The sequence below is a fragment of the Puma concolor genome, chromosome A2 (assembly GCF_028749965.1).
Source record: "Puma concolor isolate L17-30 chromosome A2, mPumCon1.1.hap2, whole genome shotgun sequence".
NCBI classification, from domain to species: Eukaryota; Metazoa; Chordata; class Mammalia; order Carnivora; family Felidae; genus Puma; species Puma concolor.
In genome coordinates, this window is record NC_141668.1 from 15,118,018 (window position 1) to 15,135,984 (window position 17,967).

The 17,967-nt window shown below is 45.2% G+C and overlaps 1 protein-coding gene and 1 long non-coding RNA gene across 2 annotated transcripts in view; one reads left to right on the plus strand and one right to left on the minus strand.

The window, feature by feature from the left end:
- Nucleotides 1-17,967, minus strand: part of TBXAS1 (thromboxane A synthase 1) — a 155,877-nt gene that overhangs the window by 58,585 nt on the left and 79,325 nt on the right. The window contains exon 5 of the mRNA XM_025929728.2: nt 15,158-15,274. Coding sequence (XP_025785513.1) covers nt 15,158-15,274 — 117 coding nt within the window. The remainder of the gene's footprint in view (nt 1-15,157; nt 15,275-17,967) is intronic.
- LOC147583017 (uncharacterized) overlaps nt 1-17,967 on the plus strand; it is a 158,785-nt gene that overhangs the window by 53,268 nt on the left and 87,550 nt on the right. The window lies entirely within an intron of this gene.

Consider the following 17,967-nt stretch of genomic DNA (forward strand, 5'->3'; position numbering starts at 1 on the left):
ATATGTTTAGATTTTACTATTTTGACACTAGAATATAACTTCTCGTGGAGGCCAGGGGAGGTTTTTGTCTTTTTGTTCATTTTTATGGCCCCAGAACCTACAACAGGGCCTTAGCCCGTGGTAATTCTTTGTTGAACGAGTGAAGGAGTTGGAATGATTATGTAAGCCTCAGTCTTTGCTCTTAAAGTCTCGAGGATTTGGGGAAAGTAACAAAATGTTAATCTACTTGTTAGAATATATGTTGTTCTGAGGCAAAATCTGCCCCCTTTAACAACCTCGCACCGCTTTCATTGCCTTCTTCCTCTTGGTAGTGCTTCCAATACTCAGATGGCAGGTGCTGCTTCTCCTCACAGACCAGACAGTTCTTCCCCATCCCTTCAGCACCCCTCGTACACATGGTCTACACACACTTCTCCAATCTCATTGCGCGGGCTCTCTCTCTCTCTCTCTCCCTGCCTCCCTCAGTCATCAGTGTCACTCTTGAAAGGCAGCTCCATAAATGGAGCACGGTATTTCAGGTAAGATCCCCTATTAAATCTCTGGGGCGCCTGGGTGGCTCAGTCGGTTAAGCGTCTGACTTCAGCTCAGGTCATGATCTCGCAGTTCGTGAGTTCGAGCCCTGTGTTGGCCTCTGTGCTGACAGCTCAGAGCCTGGAGCCTGCTTTGGATTCTGTGTCTGCCTCTGTCTCTCTGCCCCTCCCCCCTCTCAAAAATAAGTAAACATTAAAAAAAAATTATAAAAAAAATCATAAATGGATCACTCCCCTGCCTGCCAATCACAAGCCAGGTGTGTGTTGACTTTTTTAGAAGACACATATGACAGGCAAACATTGAGGTTCCAGTCAACAAAAACCACAAGGTTTTTGATCACCATGAATCATCACCATAGGCAATTGATTTTTTGACACTTTAGGCTCCATTCATTAGAAGCGAATTTACATTTACATTACATTTATTGCCTTGAAAAGTTGTCCTGCTGTGTGTTCTGAGCAGAACAAGCTCTTAACTCCCCCTCAAACATTCAGGTGATTGGAGAAGCCCCGGCACAGTGGGACAGCCTGAGTGGCTGGTTGGAGGGACATCGGCTTTGTTGGACCCCGCCTTCCCATAGCTCTGCAAGCAACCCCACGGTCCTTACCCCTCTGGAGGGTAAGGAAAGAACTGTAGCTACAGGATCTCTGGCAGAGTCCATCCTGAGAAGCAGAAGGACATTCCCAGTGAGTAAGAGTGAGCTGTAGTCTAAGCTCAGGGCTGCGTCAGTTCCCAGAACCAGGGACAGTGGCCTGGGCAGCCACATGGCAGGTCAAGGAGCAGACGCTCAGCGAGGAACATACACACACAGTGAAGAGATGGCAGAGCATCCGAGATCCCCCCTTGTTGCCAAGACTCCTGGAAGAAGCCTCTGGAGAGGAAAATCCTGGGGAAAAGGACTTTTAGCTCATGGAGCTTCAAGTGCTTAGAGCCCTGGAGTGTTTGTACCCGGTGTGGGTGGGCCAAGGATGTGCTCACGCATTCAGATCTCCTCTCCTGTAACACTGCCTAGTCCTTTTGGTTCCACGTGAAACTTGAAAAGTGTGCCTTCTAAGCCTCCATTCAGTTTGTCACTGGTATACAGGATCAAACACGGAGCCGCGTGGCCGCCCACCACACTGCTACTTTACGTAGCTGTAGCTACGTAACTACGTATGTAGCTACGTAGCTACGTACGATGACGTAGAATCGGTCAGTCATCACCGTTTCTGGCCCCTCAGCCAGCTGTGCATGAGCCTAAGTGAATATTCAGCCAGGCAGCAATTACCAGTCAGTTGGCTGTCAAATGATGTGCCCAAATAGAAATGTAATTGACCTCACATGCCTGTACTGAAGTCCGCTCAAAACAGGGATGAGGATGGCTATCCCGACTGATTCTTGATAACTGGGTGGGCTCTCTATGCCAACTGCGTTCTTTTCTAAATGCTCACAAACTGTCCACTTAATAATCCATCAGTACAAAAGTGCATGTAAATGGGTCACTTTTTAAAAAAATGTTTATTTTATTTATTTTGAGAGAGAGCAAGGGAGGGGCAGAGAGTGAGGGAGAGAGAGAGTCCCGAGCAGGCTCCATGCTGTCAGCACAGAGCCCAACATCAGGTTCAGTCTCACAAATCGTGAGAGCATGATCGGAGCCAAAATCAAGAGTCGGAGCCTTAACTGACTGAGCCACCCAGGTGCCCCTAAACGGGTCATTTTTAATGGCCTCTGGGCCATCATTCTCAAAAATTCTTAGACTACCTTTGTGTTCGGAGAGCTCTGTACTCTCTCAGCCACCTTTCTATGACTGGCTTCACTGGCTACATTCTTCCATTATTTTAATGAACTTGGTGGTACAAGTGAACTCTATTTTAATAAAATCCCATATACCAAAATGTCTCTTAGATTTGTTTTAGAGGAATAAGAACATGGTAAAAAGAAAAATACTGTTTGAAAGGAAGTCCTTTTAGATATCAAGCTTCCAGCTTCCTTAATGTAACAAAAATGGTATGCGACATAAAATACGGTTTCCACTTAACTCTTCAGAAGTGTGCCCTGTGTATAAAGAGGGGTCCATCCATACTGAATCCCGTTGTATGCTGGACAGTGCAAAGGGGGGCTGTCCCCACTGCCCACCATCGGTTCCTCTACGTGCTTGTAACTAGAATGCTTTGCGGCTGACTGGCATGATTGTAATTTTCTACCATGCTCTGCCTGCTTTTTTTTGCACTGAATGGATAATGACACTTTTATTTGGGTTAATGTGATATGAGATGGGGCATGTAATATGAAAAATGTTCTAAAAAAGCAATGCAGAGAAAATATTATAAGACAGTAGAGCATGATCTGTATGTTGGCCAATAGCCATCATTTCAGACTTTTCTTCCTTGCATTATACACAAGTAGTTATGGAATATTCACTCTTACACGAGTTGCATACAAACAAAAGCTCTCTTTGATGGGCTTGCAGTCGTCTTTATACCATCCACAAGCCCAGCAGTTATTCCCGTAGATTTGCAGACAGGCAGGCATAGGTGGCTTGTGCAAACACACACGCACAGATGAACACACAATGCTATCGTCAGATCTTAATAAAAGATTCTCATTGGATCGTTACATTTCATCTTGGTAGGATAATGAGAAATTTTTATTTTTGTTTTTTCCCCCACATTTTTCACAATGCACATATGTTATACTTACCATCAGATAAAATATTAACGTTATTAGGTTTGAAAAGAAGGATTTCTTTTTGGGGATGACAGTCTAGCAGCCATGCCCCCTGGGGGAAAGTTCCCTGTTTTCCTTCTCTCACCTCTCACATTGGTTGTCTTTATTCTAGAAGATGCTGAGTGTATGGCTGGTCAGCTGTTTGGTAACTAGCAGTCACCATCAAGTGTAAAGTATCATCCTCAGCCTGGGAAAGAAATTGTTCAAGGAAGAAGTCCTTGCTCACCTGGGGTTGACTGTATGGTTAAATCATCCAGTTAAAAAAATGGATATATATATATATATCCATTTTTGGATATATATGTATATATGTATATATATATATATATATATATATATATATATACACACACACACCTATATATATATATATAAACACATGTATACATGTATACATATATGGGTATATATACACAGATATGGATATACATATATATGGATATATCCATATATATCCATATGTGTGTGTGTGTGTGTGTGTGTGTGTGTGTGTGTGTATATATATCTTTTTTTTTTTTTTTTTTTTTTTTACTGACTATGTTTAGGGAATTCTGAGTCAAGGTATAGACAGAGGGCAATAGAGTTAATTCAAGAAGGCGGAGAGAGCTTTCTGAGTAGTCAAAAGAGAATTCGTGAGGTAATGACAAAGAAGGGGTAAGAAGTTCTGCTCAAAGGCTTTCTTCTCTCCTTTTAGGTGATACCCAGAATTTCATCACTGGAGTGTCCTTCTTTGAGGCTAAGATGCTGACCTTGTTAAATACACTTGACCCTGGGAGAGAAAATACTCAAAGCCTCTGCCAATTATCAGATTTCCTCTCCTTGGCACTTTTTACTTGTGTGACCTTGGGCAAATTGCTTAACTTTATTGAGTCTGTTTCTTCATCTGCAAAATGGGAATAATTAGACCTCCCTTGAAGAGTTTGATAGAGATCATATACATAAAAGGCTTGGCCCTAGAAGGTAGGTTGGGTGTCCTCTGGAGGACCCCCATGATCCCAGACCGGTTTGGATACCTGGCAACATTTTCTCTCCTCTTATTCCTCATAGACAATGCCACATCTGATCCACCTGTTCTGGCCTCACCATGTTAATATCACTTCCTTGTATCATCTTTATCTCCCCACTGACTATTCTAATTCAGGCTTTGCCACCTGTCACCTGGAATATGGCTGTCATCCTGCTTCTTAAGAACAAAGTGGTGGAAGCATCTTTGTAATCTTAGTACTTTGTGTAGTGCCTGACACATAGGTGTACTAAAAAAAATTTTTTTAAAGAGCCTCCCAGACTCCTTTCTTTTCACTTTTCAATCCATTCTGTACTCAACACCAGATTGGTCTAATGAAAATACTTGCTGAGGTGCCTGGGTGGTTCAGTTGGTTAAATGTCCGACTTTGGCTCAGATCATAATCTTCACAGCTCGTGGGTTCAAGCCCTGCGTCAGGCTCTGTACTGACAGCCCAGAGCCTGAAGCCTTCTTTGCATTTTGTGTCCCTCTCTCATTCTGCTCCCCCCACCTCCCCCGCTCATGCTGTGCCTCTCTCTCTCTCTCTCTCTCTCTCTCTCTGTCTCTCTCTCTCAAGAATAAACATTAAAAGATTCTTTTCAAAAAAGAAAATACTTGTTATTATCTAAGTATCTCAATTGGCTGAAGGACAAAGAGCAAGCTACTTATCCTATTTCCCAAAGCCCACCAAGAATGGAATCCTGCCAATAACTATGGTTGTAAGATTAGCAGATCTTCCCCCAGTCAAGCCTTCAGATGAGATCACAGCCCAGGCCAACAGCTTGACTACTACATAGAGAGACCCTGAAAGAAAGGTGTCTGGCTAATCCATTCCAGATTCCTGACCCACAGAAACCATGAGCTAATAAAGTTTTGTTGTTTTAAGCTGCTAAGCTTTGGTTGGGGTAATTTGTTACACAGCAATAGATAATACACTCCCCATGTCACCTTCTTGGGGCCACTCTTGTATATTGTCGTGTACTATTGAAGTTGTCAGTATTCTGTCAGGAATGAACTCAGTGCAACACATTCAGTTGAGTATCTAGAAGTATCTATGTGATGGCAGATTGACTGAATACTCATTGAGCGCCTTCACATAGAAGGAACATTCATAGATTGAAGAGCTCTTTCTATCTTAGTTTAAATGCAGTGCTGTTTGCTGGGAGCTGGCCCTTGTGAAAGACCGTGTACCCATGCTGGTTCTACCTCTTACTTTTGGCAAGTCATTTGAATCTCTCTGAACTGGGGTCCTCATCCCCAAATGAGGGGCCAATTGAAATGCACTCTGAAGTCCCTTTCCATGGACATTCTAGGATTTGAAGGCGGTCGCTAAGCATCAGATTGAGAAAGTGACTTAGAGACCATGGAAAGAACAGGAAACTTCCTAGTTGGGCACAGTAAAGGGTTAGATTCATGACCCCTCTACTTGCTCTACTTCCGTAAGAAAGTCTTTTTGTATTTCTTTGATGCACTGACTTCACAATTACATAAAGACCTAAATCTGGTTATTTTTATGCTCCAATGATTTAGCAAAAGTGAGAATTAGAAATCCAGATCCTCTGACTTCTGGCTTGTTGCTTTTTCCTCCAAAATCAGAATCCGCATTCCCTTTATTCCTCAGTCTGTTTGTTTCTAGGTTATAATTTCACTTCATGCAGCTATGATGCCATGAACTTGGAAAACAAATAAATACCATTAAGCCTTCAGAGCCCTGGAAGTTTGGAAAACAGAGTTGGCCTGATGCTAGGGAAGACCCATTTCCTGAGCAAGGAGAGGGAAGGAGACGGTCCTTCTGCATTACCTTTTTTTTTTTTTTAATGTTTATTTATTTTTGCAAGAGAGAGAGCACGAGAGCTTGTGCACACGCACATGAGTGCACAAGTAGGAGAAGGGCAGAGAGGGGTGGAGATAGAGGATCCAAAGCAGGCTCTTCACTGAGAGTGGAGAGCAGGATGCAGGGCTCGAACTCACATACCAGGAGATCATGACCTGAGCCGGAGTCGGATGCTTCACTGACTGAGCCACCCTGGCACTGCACTCCTGCATTATTTTATGCTTCAAACTGAGATGACCCCCATACCTCGATGGTGTATAGGCGGGGTGACTCATTTGTCTACATATGAAGAGGGATTCTGAAAAAAGCCCTGAGATCAAAATACGGCCCTTGGGAGCTGTCCCCCTGGGGCCATGGAAAGGGGAGACTCCAGAGGTCTGACTTGTAGCTGTCCTCATCTGCTCCACAAGTGTCTGTCGCACGGGTCCAGGGGAAGTCTCTTTCCTTACTCCCTCCCTTTCAAGTACCTAATAGCTCCTCACTCTCCAGTGAAGCTTGCACCAAACACGCCCCAGGCACAGAACTGTCAGTGCCTCAACCTACTTCTCCAGTTTTCTCTCATGTACTGTGTGTTCCAGCCAATTTGTACTCCTCTGTTCCCTGAACACATCCTGTACTTTTCATCCAGATGCCTTTGTTCCTGTAGCTCATTCCACTTGCAATGCACCTTCTCCCTCTGTCGAAACTCCGTTGAATCTTCAGGACTCACTTCCAATGCTACCCCCTGCCCCTCAGACTGGCTTCTGATGCTCCAAAGAGGATGTGAACTCTGTCACTGTTTTCCATACTTGGTAATCATGTAGGAATATGCCCTTGTTGCCCTTCTGCATTATAAACCCCTTAAAGACAGGAACTAATAAACCTTCATTGAATTTTATAAATTTAATGTTTCATTCTATTTGGCACTCTCAGACTTGCGGGCAGTGGTGTTTTGGAACTGATGTCGGAGGGGGATTTTTCTAAATAAATAAGGGTCAGCTCATGGGGATGGGAGATGGTATTTGAGCATATTGTTGGCTTCAAACATGAAAAGATTAATACCTTAAAGTGCTTTAAACGGGTGGCTAACATGTAAAATTAATACCAGTTAACAAAACTTATCTCCTTTTGCCATCCAGATATTAAAAACATCCACAACTTATTTTTATGCAGAATTTCCTGCTGCTAAGTATCAGCTCTAGCCATCTAGGTGAATAATCAAGTGTCATTTCTAATAAGTCAGCGGTTCCTGTCAAGAGTTGTGACCAATTAGAACTCACCCCGATGAGGAGGTGGCTGCTGGTGTTGCCAAGCAACAGCCAAGCTGGGAGGCACATTTAGATGCTTGGTTAGATTTAACCAGTGGCAAGTCAGAGTGACATTATGATTCTGGCAAAGGAAAGCCAAATTATAGCCCAGGATGGGGTACCCGTGATGAGGAGTGTGTTTTCTTTTAAATGCAAATGGAAAAGGAACACTTTAACCAGAATTTAAGCAGTCCATCATTATACTGATTTTAATTAGGAGATTAGGTGTCAGTGGAATACAACTGTGTTGAAAGATAATGGTCTCTTGCTGCTAGATAAATACCCAGACATTCTGCAAAATGGGCAACTGGTCAGGCAGGGACAATGTCTTTTTGGACTCCGAAGTATTTATTGCCACAGCCACACTTGGTTATAATGACTTTCATTTTTATTGTTTGAAAAGATTAAGAAATAAAAGCAAATATTAAAAATAGACTGCTGCAGGCTCATGCAGCCGAGAGAAAGCTGCTTGCTGCAGCATTACTGGAAGCCTGGGTCCTGTCCTAGAAGCCCTCATGCATGATCATCCCGAAAGTGTACGGTGAAAATTTAAAGGCCAAACTAAACCATGATGAAGACTGTAATTCTGGGAAGCCTTTTGCACTGAAATGATCGTAGCTATGCATTTACTCATAAGCTGGCTATATCAACTTAAATTTTTTAAAATTGTAGTCATTCTGGAGTAATATGTCTTCTCCAAGGCAGGAAAGGCCTGGAGGGAATAATAACCACATCTGCCTCTGCCTTTAAGATTCATACATTATTGACTGTGCCTTCCTGACAGGAAACATCTGGATGAAAGTGAAAAATTAGGCAGAGAGCTGGATTCTCGGCGACTGTGAGAGATACCAGCCTTCCCTGTCGGTCTGGCTTTTCTTTAACTGAGTCCCTATCCACAGAGATATGATTGGCTCATTTAGTGTTGAGTGACACGCCCAGCCTGGCTCAGGCTGTCATGTCTGAAGCTTCCAGGTCTCCTGTATCTGCTCAGTCACCATCAGCTTAGTTTTGTGGGTGAATGAGTCAATAACCATCACTTCTACAGTGCTTTGAGGACTGAGAAGACACAAGCCACCATATTGGGTTGGATCCGTGGTCCAACCAATTTGGAGCCACTTAAAAATGGCCGCCCTTCATGGATTCTACCACGAAAGTCACAGCGCCCCGTGGCCTCATTTCTCTCAGTAGCTGACTTTGATGTTAACGACCCATGCTTTCACCTACTAAAAACTTAACTAAAACTTAAGCCCGGAACAAGATTAAACGGATTTCTTCACTGCAGATCTCTCCCAACCTGTTAATATGTTAAGGTAGATAGCAAATCGCTCAGAAGATGGTTTGCAGTATTTTCCGGAATTGTATGACCACGGGTCCTGTCAAACCCTTTTCCTCAGTACTAATTCATAGCTTGAAAGTTCATTGTCATAGAAGTATAGTTTTCATGCTTTTCTCTTAAATGTATTATTTTGTATTTTCTTGGTTACACTGAAAGCTAGCTGCCACTTTTGTGTTGACTTACACAATCTTAGAAGAATGTTAGAAACTTATTCTAATTGATGTGATATTTCTAAAATCAGAAGAGCTTAGAGGAATATACAAATGTGTAGATTTCATGGTGTGCTCCCTCTTTCAGATGAATTACAAAATTCAAAAATAAGATTAGTGCTAACCTCGGTCCCCAGGGAATCCCCCTTATTTATATTTTTCCCTCAGAGGAGAATTAATTTAGCCCCAGTTTTGTTTCTTAAAATTAAATCTATTTACTTCCTGACCCCTAATAAAGTTTTACACAACCCCAGGGTTACTCATTAATAGTCTTTGGTAAAGAATCTAGCACAAGACTCTAAAAATCTCAATAAATCTACTGGTTGCCCTTTTAAAAAACTTAATCTTTTAGGGGACAGGGTGAAAACTCTGGCAGGTCAGCTGGGCAAAATGTTCTCTAATAAAAAAAAATCCGTTGTTTCCTCAGCGGTGCTCAGCAGTCCTGTAACTTAAACCTCAATAGCTTGGCTGTCACTGGACTATGATTTCGGTGGCCTTTTTTTCTGGAATCAGGGATGCAGCAACTACATTTTCACCAGTTCTGCATCGTTCTGTGTTACCCCTAGCCTTAAGCCGAAACCCAATCTTCTTTTAAGTAAAAATATGGCTTCATGATATAATGCTGATTCTAAAATAACTTTCAAGCGTTGCTGACCCATGCTGCCTAATATGCACACAGATAAAGACGGTGCCATCTAGAGCCTTTGAATATTAATGACACTTCCAGACACAGGTAGTAAAGGACTCAGACCACCAAGGTGCTAAAGGAAGAAAGCCTCAGAATTCCAAGGGAAAGCAAATCTTTATTTCAAGAATAAATTCTGCAGTTTGATAATAAAAGTCCCCAAGCTACTTACAAATTCAGAAAGGAATGGAGATATTGATATTTCAAAGCTATTTCAGGGAAAACGGACTCAGATGCCCATAAACCGAGTGGAGAGCAGGCTCGGGTCTGTTGTCCGAGCCTCTCTTATTGCCTCTGCCCCTCCACCCCATGTCCTTCTGTGCCTCATTCTCCTCTCTGTGTCTTTGTGGCCTGTTTTTTCTGTTTCTGCATGTATATGCTCGTGACTCCAAAGAGAAAGCCAACGATTTGCCTCCTCCCCTTATTTAATTTTTCTTTGATAAAACTATTCCCTTTTATTTTTCTTTTATCTTAGTCTCAACATATATCCTTCAGTAGAAAGCTTCCTGACTCTTTGATTCTTCATTCATCCATCCATTCATTCATCCAGCAAATCATTATTGAGTGCCTGTTCTGTGCCTAGTGCAATGCAGTTAGCAATAAAGAAAAGAGAAGTAAAGGAAATGGACTGTTCACTGGCAATAGCACTACAGAGACAAATAAACAAAGCAGGGAAGGGCATAGAGAGTTCTGGGGCCCAGCTCCTGCAAGTCTGGGGAAGCCCTGAGTCTGAGATGGTCAGGCAAGGGACCAAGAGGAAGACTCACACCAGTGCTTTCCACTCTGACTCTTATCAGAATTGTGCCAGGGAACTTGTAAAACATACAGGTTCTCAGTCACCCTTAGACATTCTCATTCTGTAGGTCCTAGGGTGGCTAGAGTTATGTATTTTTTAAAAATGTTTATTTATTTATTTTGAGAGAGCGGGAAGGAGAGCGAGGTAGGGGCAGAGAGAGAGAGAGAGGGAGAGAGAGAAGCCAAGCAGGCTCCGTGCCACCAGCACAGAGCCTGTCACAGGGCTGGGACTCCAGAACCGTGAGATCATAACCTGAGCCTAAACCAAGAGTCGGACGCCTAACTGACTGAGCCACCAAGGCGCCCCTAGAATTAAGTATTTTAACAAGGATCCTAGGTGATTCTGGTGCAGCCCTTGGTCACACAGGTTTGAGGACCAGTGACATAGAGAGCAAAGGCCAGTGGGAGGTTAAGGTCCAAAGAATGCATCCAGAAACTTAGAGGGTTAGTTTGGTTAACTATTGGTTAACCCAAACTATTGGTTAACTCAGTATTTTACTGGCTACATGTAATAAAGGTGACTCACCTATGCTGGGCAAGGAGGCAGTCAGGGGCACTAAAGTCTGGTACCCTGCCCTCCTCCCCCGCCCCTCCACCCATCTTCCCCAGGATAAAAGACCACCCCCTTGTCATAGCCTCCATCCCGTCTACAATCTGGTGTAGAGTGATGCTCCACACTCAGAGCCCCAAATCTTGCTCTTCGGATTCCAAAGGAAGCTCCCTTTGAAATTAGGAAAACTCTTTTCTCTCCTAAGACTGTTTAACTTCCAAGACCCCTGTCCCAACAGGACTCGAGAAAGCCTGATCTGCTGTTCAAGACGGAGCACCGGCCTCCTTGTTCTGGAAGGGACCCCCTTCCTCCTTCGGGAGCAACACGCACCATTGACTCAGTGCAGGAAAGAAAATCACAGGGCATGTGATTTAATGTTTGAAAATATTATCTTTGTCACATATTTTTTCATCCTGGTGTTCCTTTCTATTTCAGCAGCGCGGAACATCTCTGGCTGCTCCTTGCTCCTTGCTTCTTGCCTTGCATTTCCCTTCCACTTTCTCCTGGACTCGCAGGCTTTTCTTCCCGAGGCTTACTTGTAGGTGTCTCCTCCGCCCTGCACTTAGATGTGGTTCTCCCCACCACCCTCTTCTCTACCTAGGTAGACTGCATGCACTCTGGGGGTGAGCTCGCCCATGTCTGGGTTTTTGAGGACCATCTTTCCTGCCGTTCTCTCCTGAGCTCCAGATCTGCAGTCAACTACTTGCTGATGCATCTATTTAGATGCCCCACCCCCCACCAAGAACCTTAAATTCGTCCGGTCTAAATGCTCCGGAGGTGGGGAGAAGGAGGTCTACTGCTGCCACTGGAATGGCATCCTTTGTAATGGAAACCCAAGAACTTAAGGTATATTAAGTGGAAAGAAGATTTTCAAGAGAGTTAAGTTTACTGGGAGTGTATGTTAAGTAATGGGGTAGAATTGAGGCAAACCCCAGGGAATCCAGTCTGTGACGTTTCTTCCCCCTGGGGGCACCTGGGTGGCTCAGTTGGCTAAGCATCCAACCCTTGATCTCGGCTCACATCGTGATCTCACGGTTTGTGAGTTCAAGCCCCATGTCTGTGTTCTGCACTGACAGCAGTGAGCCTGCTTGGGATTCTGTTTCTCCCTAGCTCTGCCCCTCCCCAACTCGTGCTCTTGCGTGTTCACGCACGCTCTCTCTCTCTCTCTCTCAAAATAAAAAAAGAAATTTCTTCCTCTCCCCCTCTTCTCCCACCTCGGGCTCCCTCTGTCTCCCTCCCTGTCATTTATGACCTCCGTCCTTCCCCTAGGTACCTCAGTGCAGTAAAACACTTGGAGGAACTCTATTTTCTGCACCTAATTCAGGTTCTGAGAATTTGATTTCTGAACCAGGAGGAGAAAATGCTTTGGATCCCAGGAGCATGGAGGTTGTTTGGGAAATGACATCATATCCATTTCTGGAGTATACTCTATAAGGTGCTAAAGAAATCTAGACCTTGAAAAAAGATTCGGATTTATTTTTTTTCCCCAAAGAAACATAGCTTAAATCTGTCAAGAAAACTTTTTTCCCTTTCTTGAAGCTTACTTTAAAAACAAAACCTGGTATCCTTCATCATTTTCTTTTTAACAAATGATGAGATTCCGCATCCAAATCACCTGCCAAATCACCGTTTCCTAAAATAAAGAAGCGTGCTGCCACACGTTTGAGCTAGTGATGTCCACCCATGATTTACCTATTTCTTGTTCCTTCCTCTACTATTGGTTAACTCAGTACTTTACTGGCTACATGTAATAAAGGTGACTCTCCCTCCGCCTGTTTGGGTGGTCAAAACACTGCTTTGCAAATTTTATTTATTTTTATTAAAAAAGTTTGTTTTTTTTTAACTTTTTTTGTTTTTGAGACACAGAGCACGAACAGGAGAGGGGGAGAGAGAAAGGGAGACACAGAATCCGAAGCAGGCTCGAGGCTGTCAGCACAGAGCCCGATGCCAGGCACGGGGCTCGAACCCACGGACTGTGAGATCATGCCCTGAGCTGATGCTTAATCGACTTAACCAACGCTTAATCGACTGAGCCACTCAGGCACCCCAGCTGTGCAAGTTTTGAAGGAGCAGGCCCTTTCTTCAAACAGATCCTCACCTGAGTCTCAGTCTCTAACACAGCGAAGTGTGGAGCAGGGCCCGTTGCTTCAGCTGAGGGGAGACCTCCCCTCCCAGTGTTTCCTTTCGGGGAACTTCCACGAGGGGGTGGCTCCCAGCGCTGGCTTCACATCGGAATCACCCCGGGAGTTGCAAAGCCTCAGACCCAGACTGCATTCCAAGCCAGGCCAATTGAATCAGAATGTCTAGACGTGGGACCCAGACACCAATGGTTTTCGAAGCTCCCAGGTGATTCCCACGTGCCCACGCGGCCGAGGAGGGCCGGCCGTGTCTCCTGCTCTCCACACCCTCCCTTATCAGACTGGGAGCCGGGAGGAAGGGACTGAGCGTGAATGGGCAGCCGTCAGAATCTGGCTCCGTTCTCCCGTGTGTTTTTCTGCCCTCCTGCCGGTAAGGCTGCAGCGTCCCCTTCCGGGTGAACTCCTGGCAGGCCCACGTGACCAGATGGCAGAGCTACGTTTCTCAAAGGGCGTACCGGTAAGAAAGGAGAAATTTGTATTTCCTCTGTGTGAAATGTGTTTCCATGCCTCAGCTGGTTCCAAACTTAGAAGACACCGAAGTGTTGCTCCTGAGCCCCCTAGGTTTCCAACATAGCCCCCATATGCTCTTTCCCTTGCCCTCCAGATAGCCCCTGGGACAGTCCCACGGAGCCTTAGAACAGCGTTCAAAAATCACACATAGGGTAGAGGAGCCGGGCAAACAGAGAGGTTAAGCGTATTCAGGAGCTGGATTAGGATGTTGGCTCTGATTTACACGCTGTGTGACACGCTCACAAAACTTCATCTCTCTGTGCCTCAGTTTCCTTATCTGTCAAATGAGGGTGCTCATAATCGTGTTTGCGTCAAAGGGACGTGGTAAGATTAAGCGTGTTAATATAAATGGGAAGCTCTCAGAGTGGTGCTGGCACAGATAAAAGCTCGGTGGGCTTTAGCTGGTGCTATATGAGCTCAGCGCACCCTCTGCCCTCAGATACCAAAGGCTGTGTGGAAACACAAAACCTCACTGAACGTGGGCAGGACCACAGGTTTCTGAGTGAGTTATATTGGATGGGATTAATTGTGAAGTAAGGGACCTCTCCTCTTCCTGGGGGCGGGGCTTTAGAAGATTTCTAGGAATTAATCAGGACGGTACGGATGAGCATCTTGTGATTAAGAGCGGCTTTCACTTATTGAACTGAAGACAGGCGACTCTGAGCCCAGGTTTTCTGGAACAGCTAGACATGGTGGATGAGTCTGGAAGGACGCTTGCTTTGGAGTTGCCCGGGCACTTGGGACTCTGACTGAGGCAGTCCCTGAGTGCTTCACATCAGAAGGGTTCAAGTGCACAGTCCCGAGTTCTTAGAAAATTCAGAGCGGACACCGAAGCCGCACCAGCAATTGAGAGGCCATCAGGGAAGATCAAGTGTGACAGAACTTGGCCAAGAGGCGGGACAGACAGCCCGAGAAAAGGGCGGGTCTGTGGGTGGGGGAAAGAGGGAGCCCAGAGTTTGAGAGCTGGTAGCATGTTGTGGATGCCCCCTGGTCCACTGACTTGGCCCCCAAGGTTAACCTGGGCATGCCTGCGTGCCTAGAGTTCACTCCTCCCCAGTGATCCGCGGCCACCTCTTCCCTATTTCTGACTGGACCCACAGCTCACCTGTGTTTCAACCTGTTCTCTGGTTCCTTGCTGTGTAAGAGGTGTTTCACCATTCAGATGCATCCGCATCACCTGGGAGTTTATTAGAAATGCAGGATCTCAGACGTGCTGAGTCAGAATCTGCATTTTAACAAGATCCCCAGGTGATCTATCTGAGCTGGAAGCATGAGAGGGCACTCCTCCGGTTTTCTCCTGGGCGCCCCCAAAATGCCTGGGGCAGAGTCTTGGGACTTCACAGGAGTGCCTGTAGACCCACAATTGCTTCACAGCAATTGGAGATGTGGGAGCCTGGAGAAATGGAAGACACTCGGATACATGCCCTGCGGCATAGGAGGCCCCAGTGGGCAGGGCGTTTTAGTGCACCTTCTGGACAAGTGATGTGGTGTGAACCAGCGCTCCATCACCATTTGGAGAGAAGAAACCTCTTTCGGGGAGGGGGTGGGGTGAGTCTGCTTTTCCCGAGTCTTACCTCATTGAGCTTCTCAGGACTGAAAGCAGAAGTCAGGACACTTCTGACCTCTTCCCATCTTTTGTCACGTAAAAACAGGACGCTGTCCAATACGGGTTTGGACTCCAAGCCAGACACCTGAGGACAACAAGCAGAAGATTAGGACACAAGGGAGCCAAAGACACCTTGGTGGCAACACAAGTCTATTGTAAACACTCGGGTTAAAGTCCACCAGTGACCAACAAATTAGGAGATTTCTCTTGCAGGGACGCAGAGGAAGCATGCGAAGCCTCATGGATAACGATGTAAAGGTTCATGGCTGAGGGCCTGGAGGCTGCAGATGGGTGGGCTCTGTCACAGTGCGGTCACTACTGTACAAACAACTCAGCAACTTCTACGTGTTGTGCATTCCCCCTGCTGAGTGAGGGTTCCCCCAGGACCCTACAGAAGGCTTCTCAGAGATGGGCTAGTCTTTCCCAGGGTTGAGTTTCACGTCTGAACTTTGTGGTGAGGGGTTTTGTGTGGCTGGATTGGTCAGGTTGGGCTGGGAGTTGACGGAGTCATGTCTCTGGGTCTTTGGTGATGTGTATGTAGAGCAAGAGAGAACGTGGTGAGCATGGGGGGAGGGAAAGGGAAAAACAGAACCTTTCAGAGGCATGTCCCAATGGAGCCACTTCTAAGAGAACACCTGTCGTGTTTCCGAGTTCTTCTATTCATTCATCCATTCATTTTTTTTTTTTCACTCAGCAAACATTTGTTGTGTCTAATGTGCAAGGAGTTGGCTCCTCAGTGTTGAATAAAGAAGACATGGTGGGGCGCTTGGGTGGCTCAGTTGCTTAAGCGTCTGACTTTGGCTCAGGTCATGATCTCGCGGTTCGTGGGTTCGAGCCCCACATCGGGTTCTGTGCTGACAGCTCAGAGCCTGGAGCCTGTTTTAGGTGCTATGTCTCCCCCTCTCTCTGCCCCTCCTCTACTCACGCTCTGTCTCCCTCTCCTTCTCTCTCTCGCTCTTTCTCTCTCAAAAATAAACATTGAAAAAAAAAGATATCGCACTGACCCTCTTGGAGTTGATAGTCTATTCGGGATGCAGACGGTAAGCCTCTGAACTAACAAATATGCATGTCATGAGAAAGAAGTAGGTCAAGGCTAGAAAATGATAGGTGCCTGACTGGCTAGGAAGGCTTCTCAGTGGAGGAGATATTCAAGCTGAGTCTGAAAGCATGCAAAACACAAGGTCTCCTCACTCTTCTTCCCAGGCCGATCTGTTCCATTTTAAAATCAGCTACTCCTACCCAAGTCATCAAAACTGGGGTCCCTGCAGCTGGTCAGAGTGCACCCAGACCCAGGGCTGTGGGGTACAGGAAGGCAGGGGGATTGGAAGACCTAGTACTCTTTGGAACAATGTGTGAGGGACAGTTTTTGCTATTTCTTTTCACTGTTTTGTAGTTGAAATATGAAGCCAGCCATCATAATTCAAAAGCCTTGTAAAAGCTCATGTTTAGAGGAAAATTATAATTTTCTGATAAAATATGAACATTCAAAATAAGCTATAAAACATAACTGCAAAGTATCCAGGAGGGGATTTAATTATATATTAGAACAAAGTTGCTGAGATACTTCTCTGCAGAGAAATGCCTCTCTCTGTTTAGAATGAAACTCTAGGAGTACCGTGGCCATTCTACAGAATTATTACCTTCATGGAATTTGGGGAACATAATCCATTTGTTTGGGTTCTGGAGTCAAAGAAGGAAAATTTACATATTGGCAAACACCCAGTCCTGGGCCATGTTACATGAAATAAAGCATCTCATTCCAAGGAGAGCTGGGTGGTTTCTGGGGTTTGATGAAACAGAATAAATTAGAGATAAGAGCAATGGTTGATTGGATTTTGCATCTATCCTTCAGACCCAAGGAATGGATCCATGAGATTTTTTTTTTTTTTTTTTAATCTTGCACCTAGAGGACAAATCTGGTCTTCCGTGCAACTTGTCCATGTTGTCCTCAGATATGTCCCTCGTCAGCTTGCCTGCCAGTGCTCTCCTCTTGGCCCAGAACTGCCATTAGAATTCTCCATTTTGTGATGGAAAATTTCAGGGCCTTGGTTAGAGTAATGTTTTGGTTTCTAGAGATGATGCTGTAATAGGGAGAGCCGCCGATTGGTCGTTTCAGGAGAGCCATGGGATGGTGAGGGGACAGTCTGACAGATTTTGGAACATGTAGTTGGAAACAGAAGACTTGGAAGATCAGAGAGTGTGCTTAGGATGCACTGAAAAACTACTTATCAAATACGTATTATGTGGAAGAGGAAATTTAGGTGGTTTTTGGTGACCTTGAGAGGTGGAGGTGGGTTCCATACTGGAAGTGATGGGGGAAATTCCAGCTCACTTTCTTTTTTTTTAACTTTTTTTTTTTTCAACGTTTATTTATTTTTGGGACAGAGAGAGACAGAGCATGAACGGGGGAGGGGCAGAGAGAGGGAGACACAGAATCGGAAACAGGCTCCAGGCTCCGAGCCATCAGCCCAGAGCCTGACGCGGGGCTCGAACTCACGGACCGTGAGATCGTGACCTGGCTGAAGTCGGACGCTTAACCGACTGCGCCACCCAGGCGCCCCTCCAGCTCACTTTCTAAAGGAGCACTTCTGAACTGTCAGAAGTCAGAATTATTCCAAGATAAAATAACCTGCTTTGAGCGATGAGCCCCCATTGCTGGTGACCGTAATCCATTTTTTAGAAATTCTGCACAAGAGGCTTGAGTGTCAAGGGGGGATTGGTCTAAATGATGCTTAAGAATTGTTCCAACCCTGAGGCTTCATCTCCAGGGGGCCCCTG